This window comes from Seriola aureovittata, chromosome 9, assembly GCF_021018895.1.
Source record: "Seriola aureovittata isolate HTS-2021-v1 ecotype China chromosome 9, ASM2101889v1, whole genome shotgun sequence".
NCBI classification, from domain to species: domain Eukaryota; kingdom Metazoa; phylum Chordata; class Actinopteri; order Carangiformes; family Carangidae; genus Seriola; species Seriola aureovittata.
Genome location: NC_079372.1, coordinates 9,959,651 through 9,979,567, shown reverse-complemented (window position 1 = coordinate 9,979,567; position 19,917 = coordinate 9,959,651). Strand labels below are relative to the sequence as shown.

At 41.7% G+C, this 19,917-nt stretch overlaps 1 protein-coding gene across 12 annotated transcripts in view; it reads right to left on the bottom strand.

Annotated features, from left to right (window-relative positions):
• Positions 1 to 19,917, bottom strand: part of LOC130175466 (membrane-associated guanylate kinase, WW and PDZ domain-containing protein 1-like) — a 109,158-nt gene that overhangs the window by 67,643 nt on the left and 21,598 nt on the right. For 10 of the 12 annotated variants that reach the window (XM_056385982.1, XM_056385972.1, XM_056385974.1 and 7 more), the window contains exon 2: positions 10,135 to 10,251. In XM_056385982.1, the coding sequence (XP_056241957.1) occupies positions 10,135 to 10,251 (117 nt within the window). Of the gene's footprint in view, positions 1 to 1,113; positions 1,391 to 5,349; positions 5,373 to 10,134; positions 10,252 to 19,917 lie in introns of those variants that run through there. The other 2 variants (XM_056385983.1, XM_056385981.1) reach the window with 2 other exon arrangements.

Here is a 19,917-nt window from a genome sequence, read left to right as displayed (position 1 = left end):
ACCATTAACTTCCATCAACTAATCAATTAATTGACTTATTGTTTCAGCTCTATAAAAATTTGTTTTATACAAAATCATGCTTATATTTCTCAAAGTATAAAGTATCTGCAAAAGTATGTTTTTGGCTTTCGCATAAAAAAATCTGCATTTATAAAAAAAAAGGATAGCTTTCTTTATCAAAGAGCCTATTTTATGTGTTTTTTTTTTTTGTTTTTTATAAATGTAGAGCAGGTTCCTCGCTGTGATTGTTTGAATAAAGGGGTGATGGAGTTACCCATTAAAGAGGAGAGGGACAGAGGACACAGAGGGAGAGAGAGGCCAGACACACAATACTGCTGCAGCCCAATACAACAGGCCATTCTTTCAGCTCGCGCCACAACACTCCTCACAGCTGAGTCCCAGCCGCTATTCTCCTGCTGTTCCCCCTGCTCCCTCCCCACCTCTCCCCTTTCAATATGGGGGAGAAGAATGGGGGGGGGGGCTGAAAATGAATAGTGGGCAAGCACATACAAGCTGAAGCATCATTAACTGGAAATCTTGTAATAATTACACAAAGGGTGGCAGGGGTTTTGTTTTTCTTTACCTACTAGAAAGCACTGTTTAGTGGAGGACGCCAGGTGAAATACAGGGGGAAGGAGCTTTGGCTTTAAAGAGTAAGGCTGAGAGGAGAGAGCTAGTGCATGAGGAGGGGTGACTCAAAGAGGTAAGAATGAAGGGAAGATGGGAAGAAGAGCCCATGGCAGACACGGTAATAATGTCCTCTAACAGCAGGCGAGTGTGTCAACAGATTAGTGTTTAAAGTCAGCCCCTAACCAAACACCATCTCAGACAGACAAACATGCATATGTGTGTGCACACACATCCGCCATCATCACAGACACACGCTACAACACATCACAGCTCATCAATATCACACAACAGATCTGCATTGGCACTGATTCCCACAGTCTCTCTCTCTCTCTCACTCTCTCAAAAAAAAAAAAAAAATCCACCTGCCTCTGTATTTCTGCCTCTGTGTGTATCCATCTATTCTCCCCACCCACATCTCTCCCAATCTAATCCCGGAAGCCAGGGCATCACTCCCAGGAGATGAAGCAAATGTCACAGAATTACCTCTACACCACCACCGCCGCTGCTGCTGCTGCTGCTGCTGCTGCTGATTTCCTCTCCCCACGTTATTCCACAGAAATATTCAAAAAGAAGATAAATCCAAGCAGGCTGAATTCTGCTCTCCCTCTTCCATCCAAACCATCCATGGATCACCCAGTTGTCTGTGAGTGAGTGCTACCTCACAGCTTTCGAGCTCATTCAGGCAGGCAGCTAGTAGGCAGCTGCTGTTTTTCTTCAAAGCTCCACAAGCAGAGCAAATTAGAGGTCCAGCCCAGCTTAGAGGCTAAGCCAATGTGAGCTATTCACACTACAGTTCCTGTCTGAGGCCAATGGCTGCAGCCCCACATCCCCCGCATGCTCCCGCCCACTACCTCCCTCCCTCCCTCCCTCTCTCTCTCTCACTCTCTCTCTTTCCTCTGTCTTTCTCTTCTTTAATGCTCCTTCTCTTGCTATCTTAGCCATAAATATAGACTCTTGACATTACCTAACACATGGTCCCTCCTGATAAACAGTTAGCTTCATGCAGCTCTCGTGACTGAGAAAAACCTCTTCAGGGGTGAATGCAGGGTTGAGGAAGGATGTAGAGGGCAGCAGGACAAGAATGAGGGTAAGTATTCAGGATGCACGTGAAGATAGGAGGGAGATATAGTATCATATAGTGAAATTAGTAAAAAAATAAGACAGCAAATATATAAATAATAAAAGTGTAAATATGACAATTGATGACCACTGTTCTTGGTCTGGGATTAGCTTGTGCAGATTTGGTTGCAGGTGGGATTTGTTTACTATGTTTTGACGAGAGCTTGGACTTGATTAGGACCTTGGGAGATTAACAGCCCACTGAAAGACCAAAGGAAAGCTTGTACCTGACAGCGCAGGCCAGTACCTGCATGAACATGGACTGCTGCCCAGGCAACTTGACCACAAAACCCAGGAGCTGCCCTGAGGGAAGAGGACTGCAGCTCTCTGTTTGGATTCACATGGTCCAATCTCAGCCACATGCCCTTATTGTACCACAATGAAAAGTTAAAAATAAATACTTTTTTTTTTTTTTTTTTTTTTAAGTAGCTGTATTGGAGTCCTGAAGTGAATCAACAAGAATTTGGTATGCAGTATTTTGTATGGTGATGTACTGAAACTGTAGCTGTACTGATTGCCTTTGTTACCAGATGGTAGGCTACTTAGCTTATCAATAGCTGTGTGAGTCTAAGAATAACATTTGTTACTGGGGAATAGTTGAAGGAACAGGCTGGACATGCTTTTGTTGGATTAGCACAAAGCTAACCTCAGTTTGCAGCTTGCCAGTGTCAAACGAGTGTAGCGAACACGTTGACATCCAAACGGTATAAATTACAGCCGGATAATTATGTGATGATTTCTCAGTCTGTACAGAGAATTAGACAACATCAGTACCACTCTTATGTATGTACACTAACAGAAACTACAGCCAGCAGATCAGCCTATCTTCGCATAAAGACTGAAAGCAAGAGAAAACAACTAGCCTGGCTATGTCCAAAAACAAACAGGACATAACTAGTGTGTTAATTAGTGATCTTCAGAGGTGTTGGTGGTTTTAAATTGTAGACCTCTGTTTCTAGTCTTTATGCTAAGGGAGGCTAGCCTGCTGCTTCTAGCTTCATATGTCATGGCAACACACTCATCTAACTCTGAGCAGGAAAGCAAATAAGAAAATGTCCTTTCCTTTAGCTACGTTGACAAAATGGCAGCGGTATAGTGGGGGGGGGGCTGGATCAAACATTCATGTAGCATTCATCATTTACAGTTTGAAAAATGGCCAAATGCAGTACTCAGCTATTCTGACAACTAAACATTCAAACAATTAGCCAAAACATTAAATCACCTTCACTGACTGCACACAACATGATGAAAAACCTGCAGCCCTGAAGGAGATTTGGTAGGTTATTGATTAACTGAATTAATGGAGCAATATTTTGTATGTAATTCAAAAGCTAAACTTGCTTTATTTGGAGTAAACATCAAATACGGCCCTGGGATAAGAAGAGTGTGCTTATCCACAGGAGTAAAGATGATCGAAACGCAAGCAGCCACGTGAACACAGAGTTCAGTGAACAAAGTTAAAGCATACCCGATTTTAGATTAATCTGGCATCATCACACTCACTGCTTGGAGGCATCGCAGCTAACACACACTCGGGAACTACAGCATGTATGCTAGCTGGCTGCCACAGCAGAGCCACGTCCAAATCATCACAAGACACTCACACACAGATCAGTCTTGTAAAAGACTTCATGATCATAACAGAGAACCTTTGTTCAGTCAGTGAATTAGCGCAGTTCATTTCCCTGACCTCAAAAACAAGACTATCATCATTGCACTCCACTGACAACAACAAAAATAGACACACTAGCTTGCTGTCTGAAATATAATCGTCAATCTGTAAACAGGGAAGAGAATTCACACCTGCTTTCATCAACAATCCCCAAGCTCTCTTTTTGTTCCATGTGGTAAACAGGGCGGCCAGGTTGGACGAAGGATCGCTCTGGTCCGGACATACAAGGACTGTCCTCACCAAGAGCCACACAGAGAGAACTACATGAAGCTTTTCTGCAGTTGTGGGACAAGATAGCGCCTCATATATCAGAGACTGATCACTTTTAATTGACCCAGGTGACTCTGGGGTGATCCTGTCAACAATCCTCACATCATGATTGAGGAGTATTCACAAGATCAAAGGCCCGTTGTCTTACACGAGCTTGGGCATGGGCAAGGTAACATGAATAAGTAGTTTGAATAACAAGAACATTATTATGAGCTACACTTAAGATTCGTGATCACAGTGGCTGCTCACCAGGACTGATTAAGTTAATGTAAGACCAGGATCAGGGTACAGCTTGTTCTAAACTGCAGGTGCAGAAAACAGAAACAGAGGTTGAGTTGTTGTAACGGTTTCTTCTGGATAACGTACCATAACATGTCTTTGAAATGGGCACGGAGGAGATTGTCAATAACAAAAATGACATCAGAGACCACAGCCTCCAGTACCATCTCCCACCCACTTGCCAATCACACTGACGATAAAACTATAGCAGGAAGATCTGTAGTTCTTTTGGCCTGTGTGTGGTAGTGATTCATTTTAATGGCGACAAATGATGCCTGGTTGTTACTGTATCTGTAAAATATGTTATATGTGGAGATGAATACACCAACACATGCATTAAACATAGATCTCTCACACACATAGTCCATGTAAACACACAAACACACACACACACAGTCTGCACCTGTCTTTATACATCATTACTATGCAAAAACACATATTTGCCCAGCTTCCTCAATGAGCTTGGGAAGCCATCGTTTTTCCATCCCTCGTTGTTTCCAGAGCGAATCGTGTGTTAACACAGCAGATATTTGGTCACATGAACAAAATCTGAGCCGTGCGTATGTGAAAAGGAGGCAAACAGAAGCTGGGGCCCACTCATCCGTTACAAGAATGAATGGCCATCATTAGCATGAGGCTCCCCAGCAGCACCCTGCAATGCAGCGACACACACAATGGCGAGTGCCACGCTTCCCCCTGCCGTTCCCCCAGAGAAGCCCTTTTGTTTGAGCAGCATCTGGACCTGACCTCCATGCATTCGAGGCTGATGACCCCCCCGCCCCCCCCCCTCCCCTCCCTCTCAGCTCCTCATCTCTTCTCCTCTCCTCTCCTATCCTAACCTCCTCCTAAAAACCAGCTCTGCTTCTACAGCAACCCCCCCACCCTCATCACCCTCCTCTTCCTCCTTCCTCTCCTCTCCTTTCCTATACCCTGTCAGTTCTTCACACACAGATACCCCCCCCCCCAGCTAAGGAGAACAGCCATCTCTTGCTTCTTGAAAAGAAGGTCTGTGTACTAGTGGGCCTTACACAAAGCCTGCAGGGTGAATTAGAAAACCAAAGAGGAAAAAGGACCAGGGCTACTGGCCATCTGTCCCTCTGGGTTGGACGTTCCTGCTCTGAGTGTGCCTGCCCCCCTATTTCCCTCACATAATTCCCACCCCTACCCCCACCTCCCCTGATTCCCTTAGCCTATATACACAGCATCAACCCCACACACACACACACACACACACACACACACACACACACCACACACACACACACACACACACACACTCTGTGCCATGCATACATCACAGGCTTCGGATGGTGGATGACAGTGAGAGTGGAAAAAGGGAGAAGGAGACAACGAGGAGAGAATAAGGAGCTGCCACTTGCCTGGATGCAGAGCAAGCCCGGAGTCAGCAAATCAAGCCGTAATCCCTTTCTTTGTGTGAGCGGCAAACAGAGAAATTTGTCTCCAACAATGATTTCCCCGAGATCGGCAGTGGAGTGGAAAACAAGGAAGCACAGGAGTGAAGGACAGCGAGGAGGGGAGGGAGAAAGAGAGAGAGAGAGAGAGAGAGAGAGAGAGAGAGAGAGAGAGAGAGAGACAGAGAGAGAGAGAGGAGGAGATGGAGGGTGAGAGCAGCAGAGGCAGGGAGACAGTGGGAGCAGCTAGAGTGTGACAGAGAGAGACAGAGGAAGGCAGCAGCCACCGCCAAGCCACAGGGACGCTGACACTCACTGGAGGATTTGAAGTGAGGAGAGAACGAGAGAGAGAGAGAGCAGAGAGAGGGAGAAGGAGAGGGGAGAGGGGAGGGAGAGATCAGGTGGGGGGAGGGAGGATTGGTTTGCTCTGTGGCTCAAACGCTGGGATAACGCCGAGATAACCCTCATCCCCAAGCAGCAGCTGTAGACGTGAGAGGAAAATGAATCCCATGAGAGAGCGACTTCTCTATCAATTGTGACATTTGCTGCACATGATAACAATGGCCATCTGTAGCAGCAGGGCTATGAAGGAGAGAGGGGAGAAGGGTGGGTTGACAGGAGGAGGAGGGGGTTAGGCTCTTCCACCAATAAAGCCACATTCACACACATGCCCAAAAGAGAAAAAAAAAACACCTCGGCCAGTGGTGGTGGAGGAAAAGGCACCTGTTCGAGTCAAACACAGAGAGAGAGAGAGCAACACATGTGCTCAGGAGAGGGGGAGGAGACACGAGAGACACACAGACAAAGGAAACAGAGGGCTGAGAAGCGTGGCTTTTATTTGACTGCTTTTGTCATTCTGCCTTGTCATGCCAAGAAAATATTTGCATGTGTGTGAGAGGGAGAGAGACAATAAACAGGAGGTGGCAGCGATAGTAGGTCACCAACAAAAGGGAGAGAGGAGGGGCAAAGAGTATAAACATTTCAGCGTTAGACTGACCAGCATTAGTCTTAGTCATACACACTCAAGACATACACACATTTTCAACATTATTTTAAAAGTGACTATTAAGCCTCACACAGGATGACTCTGGTGATATCAAATGTTTTATTCTTGTCAAAGAGTTCATCTTAATGTGCTATCTCTGTAGCCAAGGCCTGACGTATATTAGTCCTCTGTGCACCAACAAAAGCACATCAATGAGCCACTCTGGATGACATGTTCCTTTATCTCCATGAACGTGGGCACTGTAGTTTATTTTAAGTCGGTCCCACATACACCTTCCTGCTTCTGTAAACACTCACTTATGCACCAAATTCACATCTGAAAATAGTCCCCAAGAAATCCACTATTTTCTCCTGTCTGAGTAACGTTTGCTAAAAGTTAATGTGCCAGTGCTGCTTTAGAAATAAAAATGATTCAGCTTTTTTTTTTTCTTTTTTTTTTTTAATGAAACTATATATTTGTGATAAGATTTTCATCAGCAGTAGGAATCAATGAGGTTAGTGTCACAATCAGGGTAAAGAAGTCGGAAATTATTGAGTGATGAACTAACATTGTTTGCGTTGGTGTTTTCATAGGATTTGTTGACAATAAGAAAAATATAGAATAACTGCGGCCTTATCTTTTAATGATTTATCACTACAGCCATAGAGTGGGCACAGTCCATTATGTTGCCATTTAATGATGCTTATCTAGAGACACTAGAGCCTTTTGTTTTGAGATACAAATCAGAAGAAGTGGAATATTTCCAACTAATGAATAATCTGGGGGAAATTCTTCCAGCGTGGATGTGCTTAGGTGACTGTACAACACACTGTCTTGTTTTATGCTTCAAACAAAGAGCAACATGGAACATTGACTGACTATATCTTAATTTTGTTATTTCTGCATTGCAGCCGTGACTTGTTGTGGTTACGTTTTCAACCATGACCAGTGTTGATGAAAAACTCAACTATGTGTTTATATGCTTAACCTATAACAATACATCATATTTCATAAAATGATCATATCTTTTATATCTATCATCTCAATCTGCAGAGTAAATACAGCTGTCGTATAAAGGTAGAGGAGTAAAAACTACAATATTTCCATCTGAAATTTAGATTAATAATGTCAAATTATAAATTAGCTTAATATGGAAAAACTTAAAATTGTACTTAAATGCTGGTGAAATATCCCTGCCACCCCTGTTAAAAGCTCCCTCTGATCTCTTCTTCATAGACGAACTCAAGAATTATTGCTGCTTTTCTCGTAGCGCTATCATCAGGTCAAAATGTCAACTTGTTCAATACTTTGGATTACGGCCAAACACCTGCAAAACTAATGTCATTCCCATCAGCCTCAACTTTACTTTGTGTTTGGTGCTAATAAGCCAATGTTTTCATGCTAAGACGCTAAACAAAGATGGAGAACATGGTGAACATTATATCTGCTAAACATCAGCATGTTAGCATTGTCACTGTGAGAGTGTCTGCATGCTAACACAGTTGTGTTTAAATGCAGCCTCACAGATCCACTAGCATCACTGGAGACATGTTAATGGTGAAACAGCTACAGTGCTGTTGAGTGTCGCTAATCACCAAGAGCTAATGTAGCTCTATGAAAGTTTGTTCCTGCACATGAGGATGTTTGTCATTACTTTCTTGTCAGTGAATTAGTCGAAATCATTGCACTGGGGCACACACTTCATTGCAGCCACAGCAAAGCACAGCGAAGCAGAAAAGATCTGAAAATAATGAGATGTGTTTCTGTTTGGAGGAACGGAAAGAAAACTAGAGTAAAACTCTGAAAGAAATGACTCCTGGAGCAGCACATTGTACCTCTGCTCTGTAATCTCACGTCTCACTGACTAAATGTTTATAGACCTAACTTAACTCACGCTACACAGAATGACCTTGTTCATTTGAAGCACACTGAAGGCTTTACATTTGCAATCTAATTACTTACACCAGTCCATTAATCATAACGTTTTCACATTTTTACTCATGCACTGTTGTAATGTTTATCCATCTTCAACAATTAGTGAGCAACAGATGTGCATTGGCTCAAAGATTACCCTGTCTTTGTTAGGGACGACTCAAAGGGTTTCACTGACAGTAATGTCTAAATCAACATCCCAAAGCTTTTGGCTTCTGAACCCTTAAAATGAATGCAACTTGTGACCCTTTGTCACAGGTTATGACTAAGCATGGTTATGGGATGTGAGCTGACGCTTTTGGCATGATTAAGTGAATGTGTCAGCTATTTCACTTATTTTAGAGATTGTTTTAGACCTGAGGAGGTGAAAGCATTAGTTTAAGGATTTTTTTAATGGTCAGATGAGGTGAAAATAGACAGCATGTAACGATTAATATGTACATCTTCTGGAATTTTACAGGCTTTAGGAAAAAAGAAGAATGAGTAAAAAGTAAGGGAAAAAAATCCCTTTAATCATCTCGTGATCATCATCAGATGGCTTTACAATACCATCACTGGGAAAACATATTCAGCGTTTTTGTTTTGCCTATGTTCAACTTTAATATCATTACTGTCTATCCTCTGCACACGGAGGCCTCCCCGTCGTCCTGTGATCTTTGCGAGAGCCCAACAAGTTCATCACATAATCAGGCGGGAATCTATTTTCAATATATCAGAACATCATAATCCCAGGCAGGGCACAGGGGGAGGCTCAGAGAGGCGGATTTACCGGTCACATGGCTGAGCGCAAGAGGAGGACAGACAGCCAGAGATTGAGAGGCAGAGAGTAAAAAAAAGCAAAGAACAAGAGAAAAAGAGAGAGGGAAAAAATAATACATCAATCTACTCTAGAAGCCCTATTTTATTAAGGAGCACTGCAATGCAAACACATGCAAACGAACACACACACACAGACACACAAAACCACACAGGGGAAGTGGTGTTTTAACAGGAATGATGATCCCTTTCTTGGCTGATTAAATCATGTCGATGCATATGTGTGATAATCAAAACAATTCTCTTGGGGGGTCTCACTCACACACACACACACACACACACACACACACACAAACACACACACACACACACACACACACACACACACACACACACACACACACACACTCTCTCTCTCTCGCTCTGTCTCTCTCTCTCTTTAATCACATCCCCAATAGATCCACTGTGCTGCTTTGTTAAAGCACTTTATGCCTCAAGCTTTGTGGTCATCACAACTTAAGAAAAAGTTTGTTTTTTTACAAACACAAACATGACATGAGTACAGTAGGAAGAGTAGAATTGGACTGTGTCACCCAACCGCAGATCAAACTGTTTGTGACGTAATCAAGCCCAGCTGTGGAGTCTGGCACGGTGCTGGGCGCTTGGCTTGAGCCACGCTTTTTGTATATTTCACAGCTATGTGAGACAGCTGCAAAAGCAGTGCTCTGGTGCGGTCAAGACATGAGTGGCTGTAATGGGCAGTAATACATAACAAACACTACAGAGCCCGTGCTTGGAAAATGCATGTTTGTTTCTGTTTTTCATTTGTTGGAATCGGACATGGTGAGGCTTCTAAATGATGAAAGGGAAATAAAGTGTAACAGAATGATTTATGGGTGAGTGAAAGGGAAGAATAAGATTAAGAGGAGATGAAACAAATGAGAAAGAAGCCAAAAGAAAGTGGGTCACCGTAGTAAAGATGAGGAAATAATGCTAAAGAGTGGTTAAAGACACCACTCGTAAGCCAGATGTCCTGATTAAAGCATTCGCCATAACATTGTCATAATACTTTTACTCACAAGGCACAGCATGGCGATACAGATTGGCTCGGATAGTCTTCTGCAGCTCGTGGTCGGGCGAAGACTTTTGAAACCTCAAGCTCAGGTAGTGCTTCAGGTCCTTGTTGAGCTTGTGACCTGGAAACAGCAGACAGACAGAAACAGCTCAAATAAACAAACCTCGCCTTGAAAAAAAACCTGGTTGTCTCTTTGCTGTTTACGTGCTGTCACTTGACCAAAAGGAAGGTCATGAAAGGTCACGACATTTCCATTGTTAAAATGCCCCTGGAAGAGAAAGGACATGTTTACTTTCCTTAGGCAATTTGAAAAAACATTAGACCTCTAGTAAATAAATTGTGTTTGCACATGAATATAAAGAATCAGCCATACTAGCAATTCTGTTTAGACACAGCAGTACTTTGAGATAAACGCTAATTCACCCTGTGCTGGCAACATGCAGAAAAAACCTTCTTGGTGATTAGCAACACTCGAACAATACTGAAGCTATTTTACCGTCAACCAGACTTAACAAGTCTCCAGCAATGCTAGAGGCTGCACTATTTCACTAAAAGTCAAAAACATCTACCCACTGGTGGCGCTAGAGGACAAGTCAGTGAATCACCAAAGCCATTAATATTCATATTCTGGGCATCATAAATGCCTGTACAAAATTCTGTGGTAATCCATGAAATGGTTTTTGAGACATTTCAGTCGGGGCTGAAGTCGGGGACAAACTGACCGACGGACACAGCCATCCTTAGAGCCATGCCGCTAGCATTGCTACAGAGCACCATCTGACTCAAACATGAATCAAAAAGAAAAAGTGACACTCAGCCTACTGGATTTCATTTCCAACTTTTATCAATTTCATTGGATGATGATTGCAAAGATATAAACCAAATCATTCAGTGTGAGTACACAGCAGAGAAACCCACTATGTAACAGGATGGTTAATTTAGAGAAATACAGAGACTGAGGCGGGCTTCAGTAATCGATTAAAAGAGTCTATGATTGGCTAGAATTCCCAGGCTTACTCAGCATCCACCCAATCAGAGGTGCTGATGCTGCTGGCTGAGTTTGAACAGAACTCAGGCACTCACAATGGGGCCAGATGGTCAGAGCTTGCTCTCACGCCAGGGTCTCATTTAGGACCATTTAATGATCTCCAAATATATCATCCATGTCTGGGGGAGCTGGCAAGCACTTCTTAGGGGAGGTGCCATGGCCTCCTGTCGGCCTCCGATCCACAGCAGAGGAGTCTCTCCTGGCTCTGTGCTCCATAATGACAGGGTCAGTGTGCTGAGGGGAATTATTAGATGCTTGTATTAAAAATGAAACAGCAGGTAGAGCGACTTTAGCTTCTGTAATGTGACGTATGACTGAGTGAAAAAGACTAGGTGGTTAGGGTATAATTGCCGGGGGGGATTTGATAAAATTGTTCAGATTTGATTAACAGTGCGCCCAGCTTTGCAAATACAGAGCGATATGGCGCTGTAGACTGTTAAGCCTCCACCCACACCTCCCTCAGTAGCGTTTTTAGATCAGGAGGTGGAGGATGAAGGAGAAATGAATAACACAGAGCTCAACTACAGTCTTCAGAAGTGACCCATGTTTTATTTTAACATTTTAGAAGCAGAGGAAAGGGAGGGATTTTGATATAAAAAGATTCAAAATTATTTTTTGACTGTACAGTATTTTCCAAGCGATAACTGAGCAGTTAACATTGAGAAACAGGATTCAAACAATGCATTTAGTTTTAAACCCTGTCTCCTAGAAATTATATTAGTTTACTACTAAACAGTTTTCCCTTTAGCTGGATTATGTTCAGAGGCAACTTGTTTTGTTTTGGTTAAATATAATTAAACATGTTGTGTGTAAAGTAACCATGGATTTCTTCTGTATTAAATCAGGCCACATTTTTTCTCTAATCTTAACCAAGTACTGTGAAAGTTCAGTATCAATGTATTTGTGAATTTCCCAGTATATAAATTAACAACATTTCCACATTACAGTTACATTTCCTTCAGATGCCTTTGTTATTGCAAGTTAGTTGTATATAGATGTGATTTCCAACATTTCTAAGCTAAGCTAACTGGCTGCTGGCTTCAGTATATTTACCATACAGACATTAGGGTGGTGTCGATCTTATACTGTCTACTACTATCTCTCAGCGAGAAAATCAATAAATAAACTGCACCAAAATGTCTAACTATCCCTTTAAGGTTAGAGTTGGGGCTGTGATTGAGATTTGAGCGTACAAATCTTACAGAATGAGAGAGGCAGGAAGTGCTACTGAGAGGAGGAGAGGGATGGTCAGATCACCGTAGCAGGTGAGGAAGTGAAAACACTCTTGAAGCAGAGGAGTATCTGTCCCTAAGGTGTGGCCCTGTGGTCACATCATCATCTAATGCTACGATGACAAAAAAATGTTGAACCTAAACTAACTGGTCCATGATACATTTGTCAACATGAATGCGGAGAGACTGCAATTCAGAAATAGTCCTATTGATACTGCCTACTGATTTGTCTCACACAAATTTGAAGCAGAGATAATAAAATTTAAGGTGTAAATCAGATTCAGAAAAACAGCTAAGCTAATATTATCATCACCATGAATTTGATTCTGATGTGGGTATTTTCTGCCCAGAAGTGGAGACTGGTTGGTAGCCTATTTTGCTGTATTTTTCCGTTCCTCTACACACACACACACACACACACACACACACACACACACACACACACACACACACACATTTACACAACCCACTGTGTAATTCAGTGCAAGCAAAGCACAGTCAGGTAATTGTTACCTAGCAACCAGCCAGTGCTGACGACCATCATTACGGTCCCTGCTAGGCAAGCAGCAGTCAGACTGTAAAAGGAAAAAACAGATACAACAGCACACTTGCCTGCACACGCACACACACACACACACACACAGACACACACAGACACACACAGACACACACAGACACACACACACACACACACACACACACACAAGAATTCTTTTAATTGGTATGTCCTTGCATCTCAATTTCCATGTCTGTGGTGAGTTGATTTATATAAAAAGCACCTCATCAAAAATAAAATATGATTGGATCATGTGCCGGCAGATACATTAGTGTTTGCATTTACTGCCGTGTCAGTTTTGCTGGCTCAGATGCTTTCCCTGAGATAAGGACCACTGTCAGGAACAACCCCCTCCTGTGGGTATGTAGAGCTAGCAGAGGGCGGGCCGCCCAGGTGTCCTGCTCCATCAGTGAGAAAGTCATCAGATATTCAATATTATGAGGATTAAAGCTGTGTGGATCAGAGATTACAATCACACCACTGTGGCTGTGTGTGTCTGTGTGTACAGTTCATACACTGTTTACTTTGTTTTCCCCTGGTTTTTTAATCACAAATGCTGTTTCCCTGAACAAATAGGCAGATGTTATGGTGCTGTAGATGTAGTGTAGTATGCATGTCAGTTTGAAAAAAAACAATGCTGATATCTAGCTACTTCACAAAATTAATCCTGGTCCAGACAGACAGCAAATTCATGGTTTGACGTGATACATTTAGCTGTGTCCCAGTTTGATACATGTTCAATACAGGAAAAGAGTGTATGAGTGTTACTTTCAATCTACTATAACCATCAATTTTACTAACATTTTCTATGGAATTTGAGACTTTGTAAATAAACAATAGGCTTTTTTTCCTTGACCCATTTAGAGTGGTTCCCGGCAGCACGTAACAAAAAAACAAAGTTTAAAATCTAACAAAAACAAGCAGATGGTGAGAAAACAGGAGATATTATCTCAGCTCAGCAACCACAGCTCTATAGTGTTCCACAGATTTCTGAACAATACACATGGTCAATTGTTCAATCACATGGTGAATTGTTCAATTCACCATGTATACTGAATGGAGATCCTTGTATTGTGTTCACTAAGATGCAGGGTATTGTTACTGGGAATGTGATGGACATTCTCATACAGTGTCTGCTAATCCACAGAAGTGTCTCTCCTATAAATAGTCTGGACACGACTGATATTTTTACTAAAGTGGATGGATTTTATTGGATTGAATTTTTTACAGGCACATATTTGATTTGAATACAATAGAGACTGACTGCATGGGAAGATATTAACGTTCAAATAATATTAAATTGAGAGTAACCAATCAAAGAGCTCTCTTGTAGCACACAGACATCAGTCCATCAATATCATCAATAGCCCCATATTAATGCTAATATGTCTATGTCTACATGGAAACTAACTTAACAGGCTACTATAATTTTCCTCTTGAATTGACAGAGTAGTCTGCAACTGTGTGTAGAAATATAACTACAAAAATAAGATACAAATATCTTTGATGCAAGAAAAAAAATGTATAGCTATAACAGCTCTGTGAGCTAAATGCTAACATCAGCATGCTAACATGCTCACAATGACAATGCTAGCATAGGCCTACTGATGCTAAGCAGGTGCAATCTTCACAATATTGACCATCTCAGTTTAGTGTGTTTGCATGCTAACATTAGTAACTTAGCACAAACTACAAAGTAGGGATAGCATTTGCTTAGCCAAAGTCTTTCCTGGTTTTGCAGTTGTTTGGTCATAAACCAAAGTATTGGACAATTAAAATTTTGACCTGATGATGGATGGAGTTAGATGAAAAGTCAAGGGATCATCAAAGTCTTTAGTCCAAAAGTTGTTCAGATATTTCAGTCTGCACTGACTAGAAGTGCTGAACTGATCAAAAGACAGAACAACATTGTGATCCATAGAGCCACACCACAAAGATAACTCAAAATGAAAGTTGAAGCAATTAATCAATTAGTTGATAGACCGAAAATTGGACTGTAGTGATTATTTTAAGTAACATTTTAAGCAAAAAAAGGTAATAATTTCACTATTTTTAACATGAACACTTGCAGGATTTAGTTTCTTATTATAGTTGATGATTATCTTTCTGTTTTGAACTGTAGGTCAAGTAATTACAACAGGTCAGCTTGGGCTCTGGGAAATTGTAATAGATGATTTTCATGATTTTCTGACATTTTATTAATCGATTGGGAAAAGAATCATTAGCTGTAGCACTACAAAAAAAGTTGTCTTATTCTGATTGTCCTTGAAAATAATAGACAATCAGTCTGTCTCTGAATGAGAAGATGGATCATTTGAGAGCTTGAGAGAGGATACTCTCGATTCTCATAACAATGAAATCACTACATCAGGGAAAATCTGAGAGATGTTTCATGGGAGCTGAGATAGTTGCGAGGCCGACCGGTAAAAGACTGTGTCTGACAGAGATCAGTGCTTTTCAACCCAGGATGAGGCAGAACAGAGATGTGTGAGGATGTGAGACCCCTGTCCTCTCATAGATAGATAGATAGAGAGAGAGAGAGAGAGAGTGAGAGAGACAGAGAGAGAGAGAGAGAGAGAGATGGGTTTAACCCAAATAAGAGTGGATTATACACATCCTCCATGCCTCCAGTCAGCATTACATAACCTTAAATCTAGTTATGCATCCCTGTCTCATTTTGGGACGGGGGGAGGGTGGGGGTGTGTTCTCAAACATCTAAGGAGATAGTGATTCACACATTCTCATATATATTTATGTGATCATGAAAGCACTGATATACACACACAAATCACATCTGTGTTGTAAAGTTTTGCTTGTAATTAGTGATGTTGCTTATCTAAAGGTTTGGATCATTTTAACTCACACAGCATGGTATAATTGTTTACATTTGGGAGGATTAAAAAAACAGCATTAAACATATCGGCCTGATAGCAAGAGAGTACAAACATATGGTTGTAGATGCTTAAAACATCAAGACTGTGCCAAGCAGCTGCAGCCTATAGTGCTACATAACAGCTGTCAACACCACAAGTCACTACTGCTACCTGTCAATCATGAGTGTGAAAATAAACATACCAGGAGTGCTAGACATCCAAAAATGCAGTTGTGATTTAGGTGTTTTTGATTATTTGTATGTACAAGCAGACAAATTAAATCAACAGCTTGTAGAGAATGAACATTAATTGGAGAAACACGTCCATGTCAGTGTGTTTGTTGTGTGTGTGAAGCTCTGTTCAGCTGCTGATTGGGATTCATCTCCCGCCCTCTGGCTCAACACTGCCCTCTGTGTCTCTGAGCCTCACCACCAATGAGTCTGCTTCACGGAGACCCGTTGCCACGGCAACCCAGAGCCAGCCAGTGAATGGGATGAGCCATGTGTGGTCATTGTGGGCTGCTGCCCCCCAGTGGTGGATCTGGAGTGTATGAAGCTGGACCTACATATGTGACTTCAAAGATGATGATGATGATGATGATGATGATGATGATGAAAGGTGATTCTTAATCCCTGGTTGGTGCAGTTGGAGTTAGACAAAATACCTTGTAATGTCAGCTACTGACTGAGACGTGAGGAGGACTGTTTTTTCCACGATCACACCATCACGCAGTGGTGGAAAGTAACTAAGAATATTTACTCAAGTACTGTCCTTAATTTCTGTTTCATGTAACTTTATGGTTTTTACTCCAATATATTTATCTGCCGGATGGAGTGACTGGTTATTTTTCCAGATTAAGTTTTAACAAACAAAATATCTGATCAATTTATAAAATATGATGCACCATTACAGATTAATATATAAAATGGTTCAAATTAGCATAAAATCCACCAGTTGTAACATTAAAATGCTGCTTGCAGTGCAATGCATCAATAATACTATTAAAATAATAGGATTTATTTAACATTATAACATTTTTGATGCTTTAAGTACATTGTGTGAATTATTAATACTTCTTCCCCCACTGAAACCAAGGTGTTTGTAATGTATCTCAAACTTTCTGGCACTCAACATCACTTTGATAGCAGACAAACAATCTGCGACTAAACTGTAACAAATAAGTCTAACGGGTTTAGTGAAATATCCACACAACTGTTTTCTTTCAAGACTCAGACCACACATGCAGGTTCATTCTGGCCACAGCAGAAAAAAAAAATCCTTAAATTACAGCTGCTCTCTGGGAGAATGCTATACAGTTAATACTCTAAAATTGATAAGTGACTAATTACTGCAACCAAAATACACATTATAAGATGAGTGTGGTAACCTGAAAATTTTAACATTTCCCACTATTTACAATAAATAGATTCCAAACAAACACAAACTTCACCAAAGAGAAATCTGTAACCCCACCCAGCTCCTGGAGTAAGATGAGAAGGAGTAAGCACAAAGATGCCAAAAGTCTGCATGTATGCGTCTAGTCGGTGCAACACTGGTCGATGCATGTTCAGAAGAGCTCTGGTCTTGTGTGTCAGGTTTCTGTCTGTGTGTTTCTCTCTGCCCTGGAAGTTGCTGCTGGTACAGATTTGCAGTGGCGAATCGTGAGTATTAGAGCCAGGCCTTCAACCAGATGAAGCAGTTGTGAAGTCTGATTGTCCGTCTATTCCTCAATTATTTACATTCCTGTAGTCCATACGGGTCCACCGAACAAAAGAATCAAAAGTAGTTTTTTTTTTTATGAAAGTATTCCAAGTTGTGAATATTGAAGACTGTCGGGCAACTTGTTCACTTCTTTCGATATGAAAACTCATTTTTCAAGTTCTGGCTGGGGGTCCTTTGGGTGTCCTTGTTTTTGTCCCATCACTTTGCCATCTGTGCTGTAACTGCTGTCTGACAGACTAACTGAAGTTGCTAATCTGCAGGTTTAAACCCCTGGACAGAAAAAGGTAAACCCTGTGAGATAGCTCTGGCCTTAAGGCTTCAGGAGGGCCTAGGGTAAGGATTGTTGGTCCCACCCACCATAAATCAAAATGCGATTGGTTAATTCACCTGCAGCTTTCTAAACAAACACATGGGGCTATGGGGGCTTCAGGCCTTCTGTCCCGGTTATGAAGTCCTGACCGATGAGTGAGCCAGCTAACCTTTTCTCTGGATAGGCAAGAAAAATAAAAAATAAAAATCTGATTGGATGACTCTTTTTCATGGTTCTAGGACAGTAACCCTTTCATTTCTGAAGCAAACTTGATAGAAAATGCTGCTAAAATTAGAATAAGAAGAGAATAATTATTAAGTAAAAGAGATTAAATATAACTGCTGATATGTTTGGCCTTTCCTTAAGGCCTATAAAGCCCTGAGGATTTCCCACTGCAGATTAGATGTTAAATGACAGGCAGGTTGCCCTTACTCTGGGTAAAGGAGAACAGACAGTAATTGGAAGACACAAACGCACATTGGTCTGCCTAATGAAACACCACTTGTAGTGATGACAGAGGATTATGGTGCAAGACAAGACGACCTCCCAAACAGAGGGTATGGGCTAAGGTGACACCGTCTACGTGTTTGCCCATGAAACAGCCAGGAACACTTCAACATTTTGGGAAATTGGCTTGTTTACCTTCTTGCTGAGAGTTAGGTGAGAAGACTGATAGCTCTCTCATATCTGTCTGTTAAATATGAAGCCTATCTAGCCTAGCTTATCTTAGCACACATATATGCAAAGCTATGTGTGTGTTTGCAGGTTTATTTCTTGGCCAGGATGAGCTGATGAAGTTACTTGTCCTGGCCAAGATATAGTCCAGAAATAGTCAAGCTCATAACCCCCTCAAAACACAGCACTCACGTCGTTTCCGTCGTTTTTACACACTTTAAACAAACTAGAAGTTTCCCTCTGTTTGTAATCTTTATACTAAGCTAGGCTGCCAGCTCCAGCTACATATTTAGTGTAAGTATGCATCTGATTTGTTCAAAGGGCTATGTCTTCATCTTTTTTGTAGACCTAACCTGTCAATTAGGGAGCTTTAGAGGTGTTGGTAGCGGGATTTTGTTACCTTCAAACAGAGCCACGCTAGCCGTTTCCCACGATTCAAGTCTTAATGCTAAGCTAACATAGCTGGCTGTTGGCTCCAGCTTCATATTACAAGAGTGGTATTTATCCTCTCATCTGACTGGGCAAGAAAGTGAATAAGTATAGTTCCCAAAATGTTGAACTTTTCCTTTAAAACCATAATTTAGGTAGCAGACAATTCATCCAGATATGCTCGGTGTTACAAAGAGTATTGTTCTAGAAACCTAGTGTGAAGCAGTGGTCAGTTGGGGATTTCACTGCCTGTCTGTTATCACATTTTGATTGAGAAGGCACCATCCTGTCTGCACCCTTCTATCTGGCGTGGAGCTGCAGCACAACAGGAGCAACAGAACACAATAACAGACACAAAATCACACAATGACTGTCCAATACAGCTTCATTTTTAGCAAGCCATCTTGTGAATCTTTAAATTGCCCTCTTGTCATAGTTTCATAGTCTCATACAGGTCCTAAGCCATCTGAGGCCGATAACACAGAGCTCAAACCAAACACAAAGAGATGGCATTTCCTCCAGAGGACAAATAATACTGTATTTCCTCTGGCTGATTCCAAATAATGGCCACAGAGTAGGAACTGGAAATGTTGGTTCTTAAACAGTAAATTCCATTGTTTCAGCAGCTTCCTGTGGGTCTCAGGACATCCCGTCAGTCAACACTGGACTCTCCAGTTACAGATGAGAGCATTTAACTCTACATTATTCAGCAATATAAGGAGGGGGGGCTGTCTGAGAGAGGTGAACAAGGGAGGGATCCAACAGACAAAACTAATCTACAAATGCTCCTGCTCTCAGTGATGGGTTTCTCTCGGCTCTCTTGGTGTGAGAAAATAACTGCAATCTCCAGCCATTATCCTGGCTGAGAGACTTTATGACAGCTGATACTGAAGATGTGATACTAATGATATTAAACATGGGACTCACTTGTTTTGTTCTCGT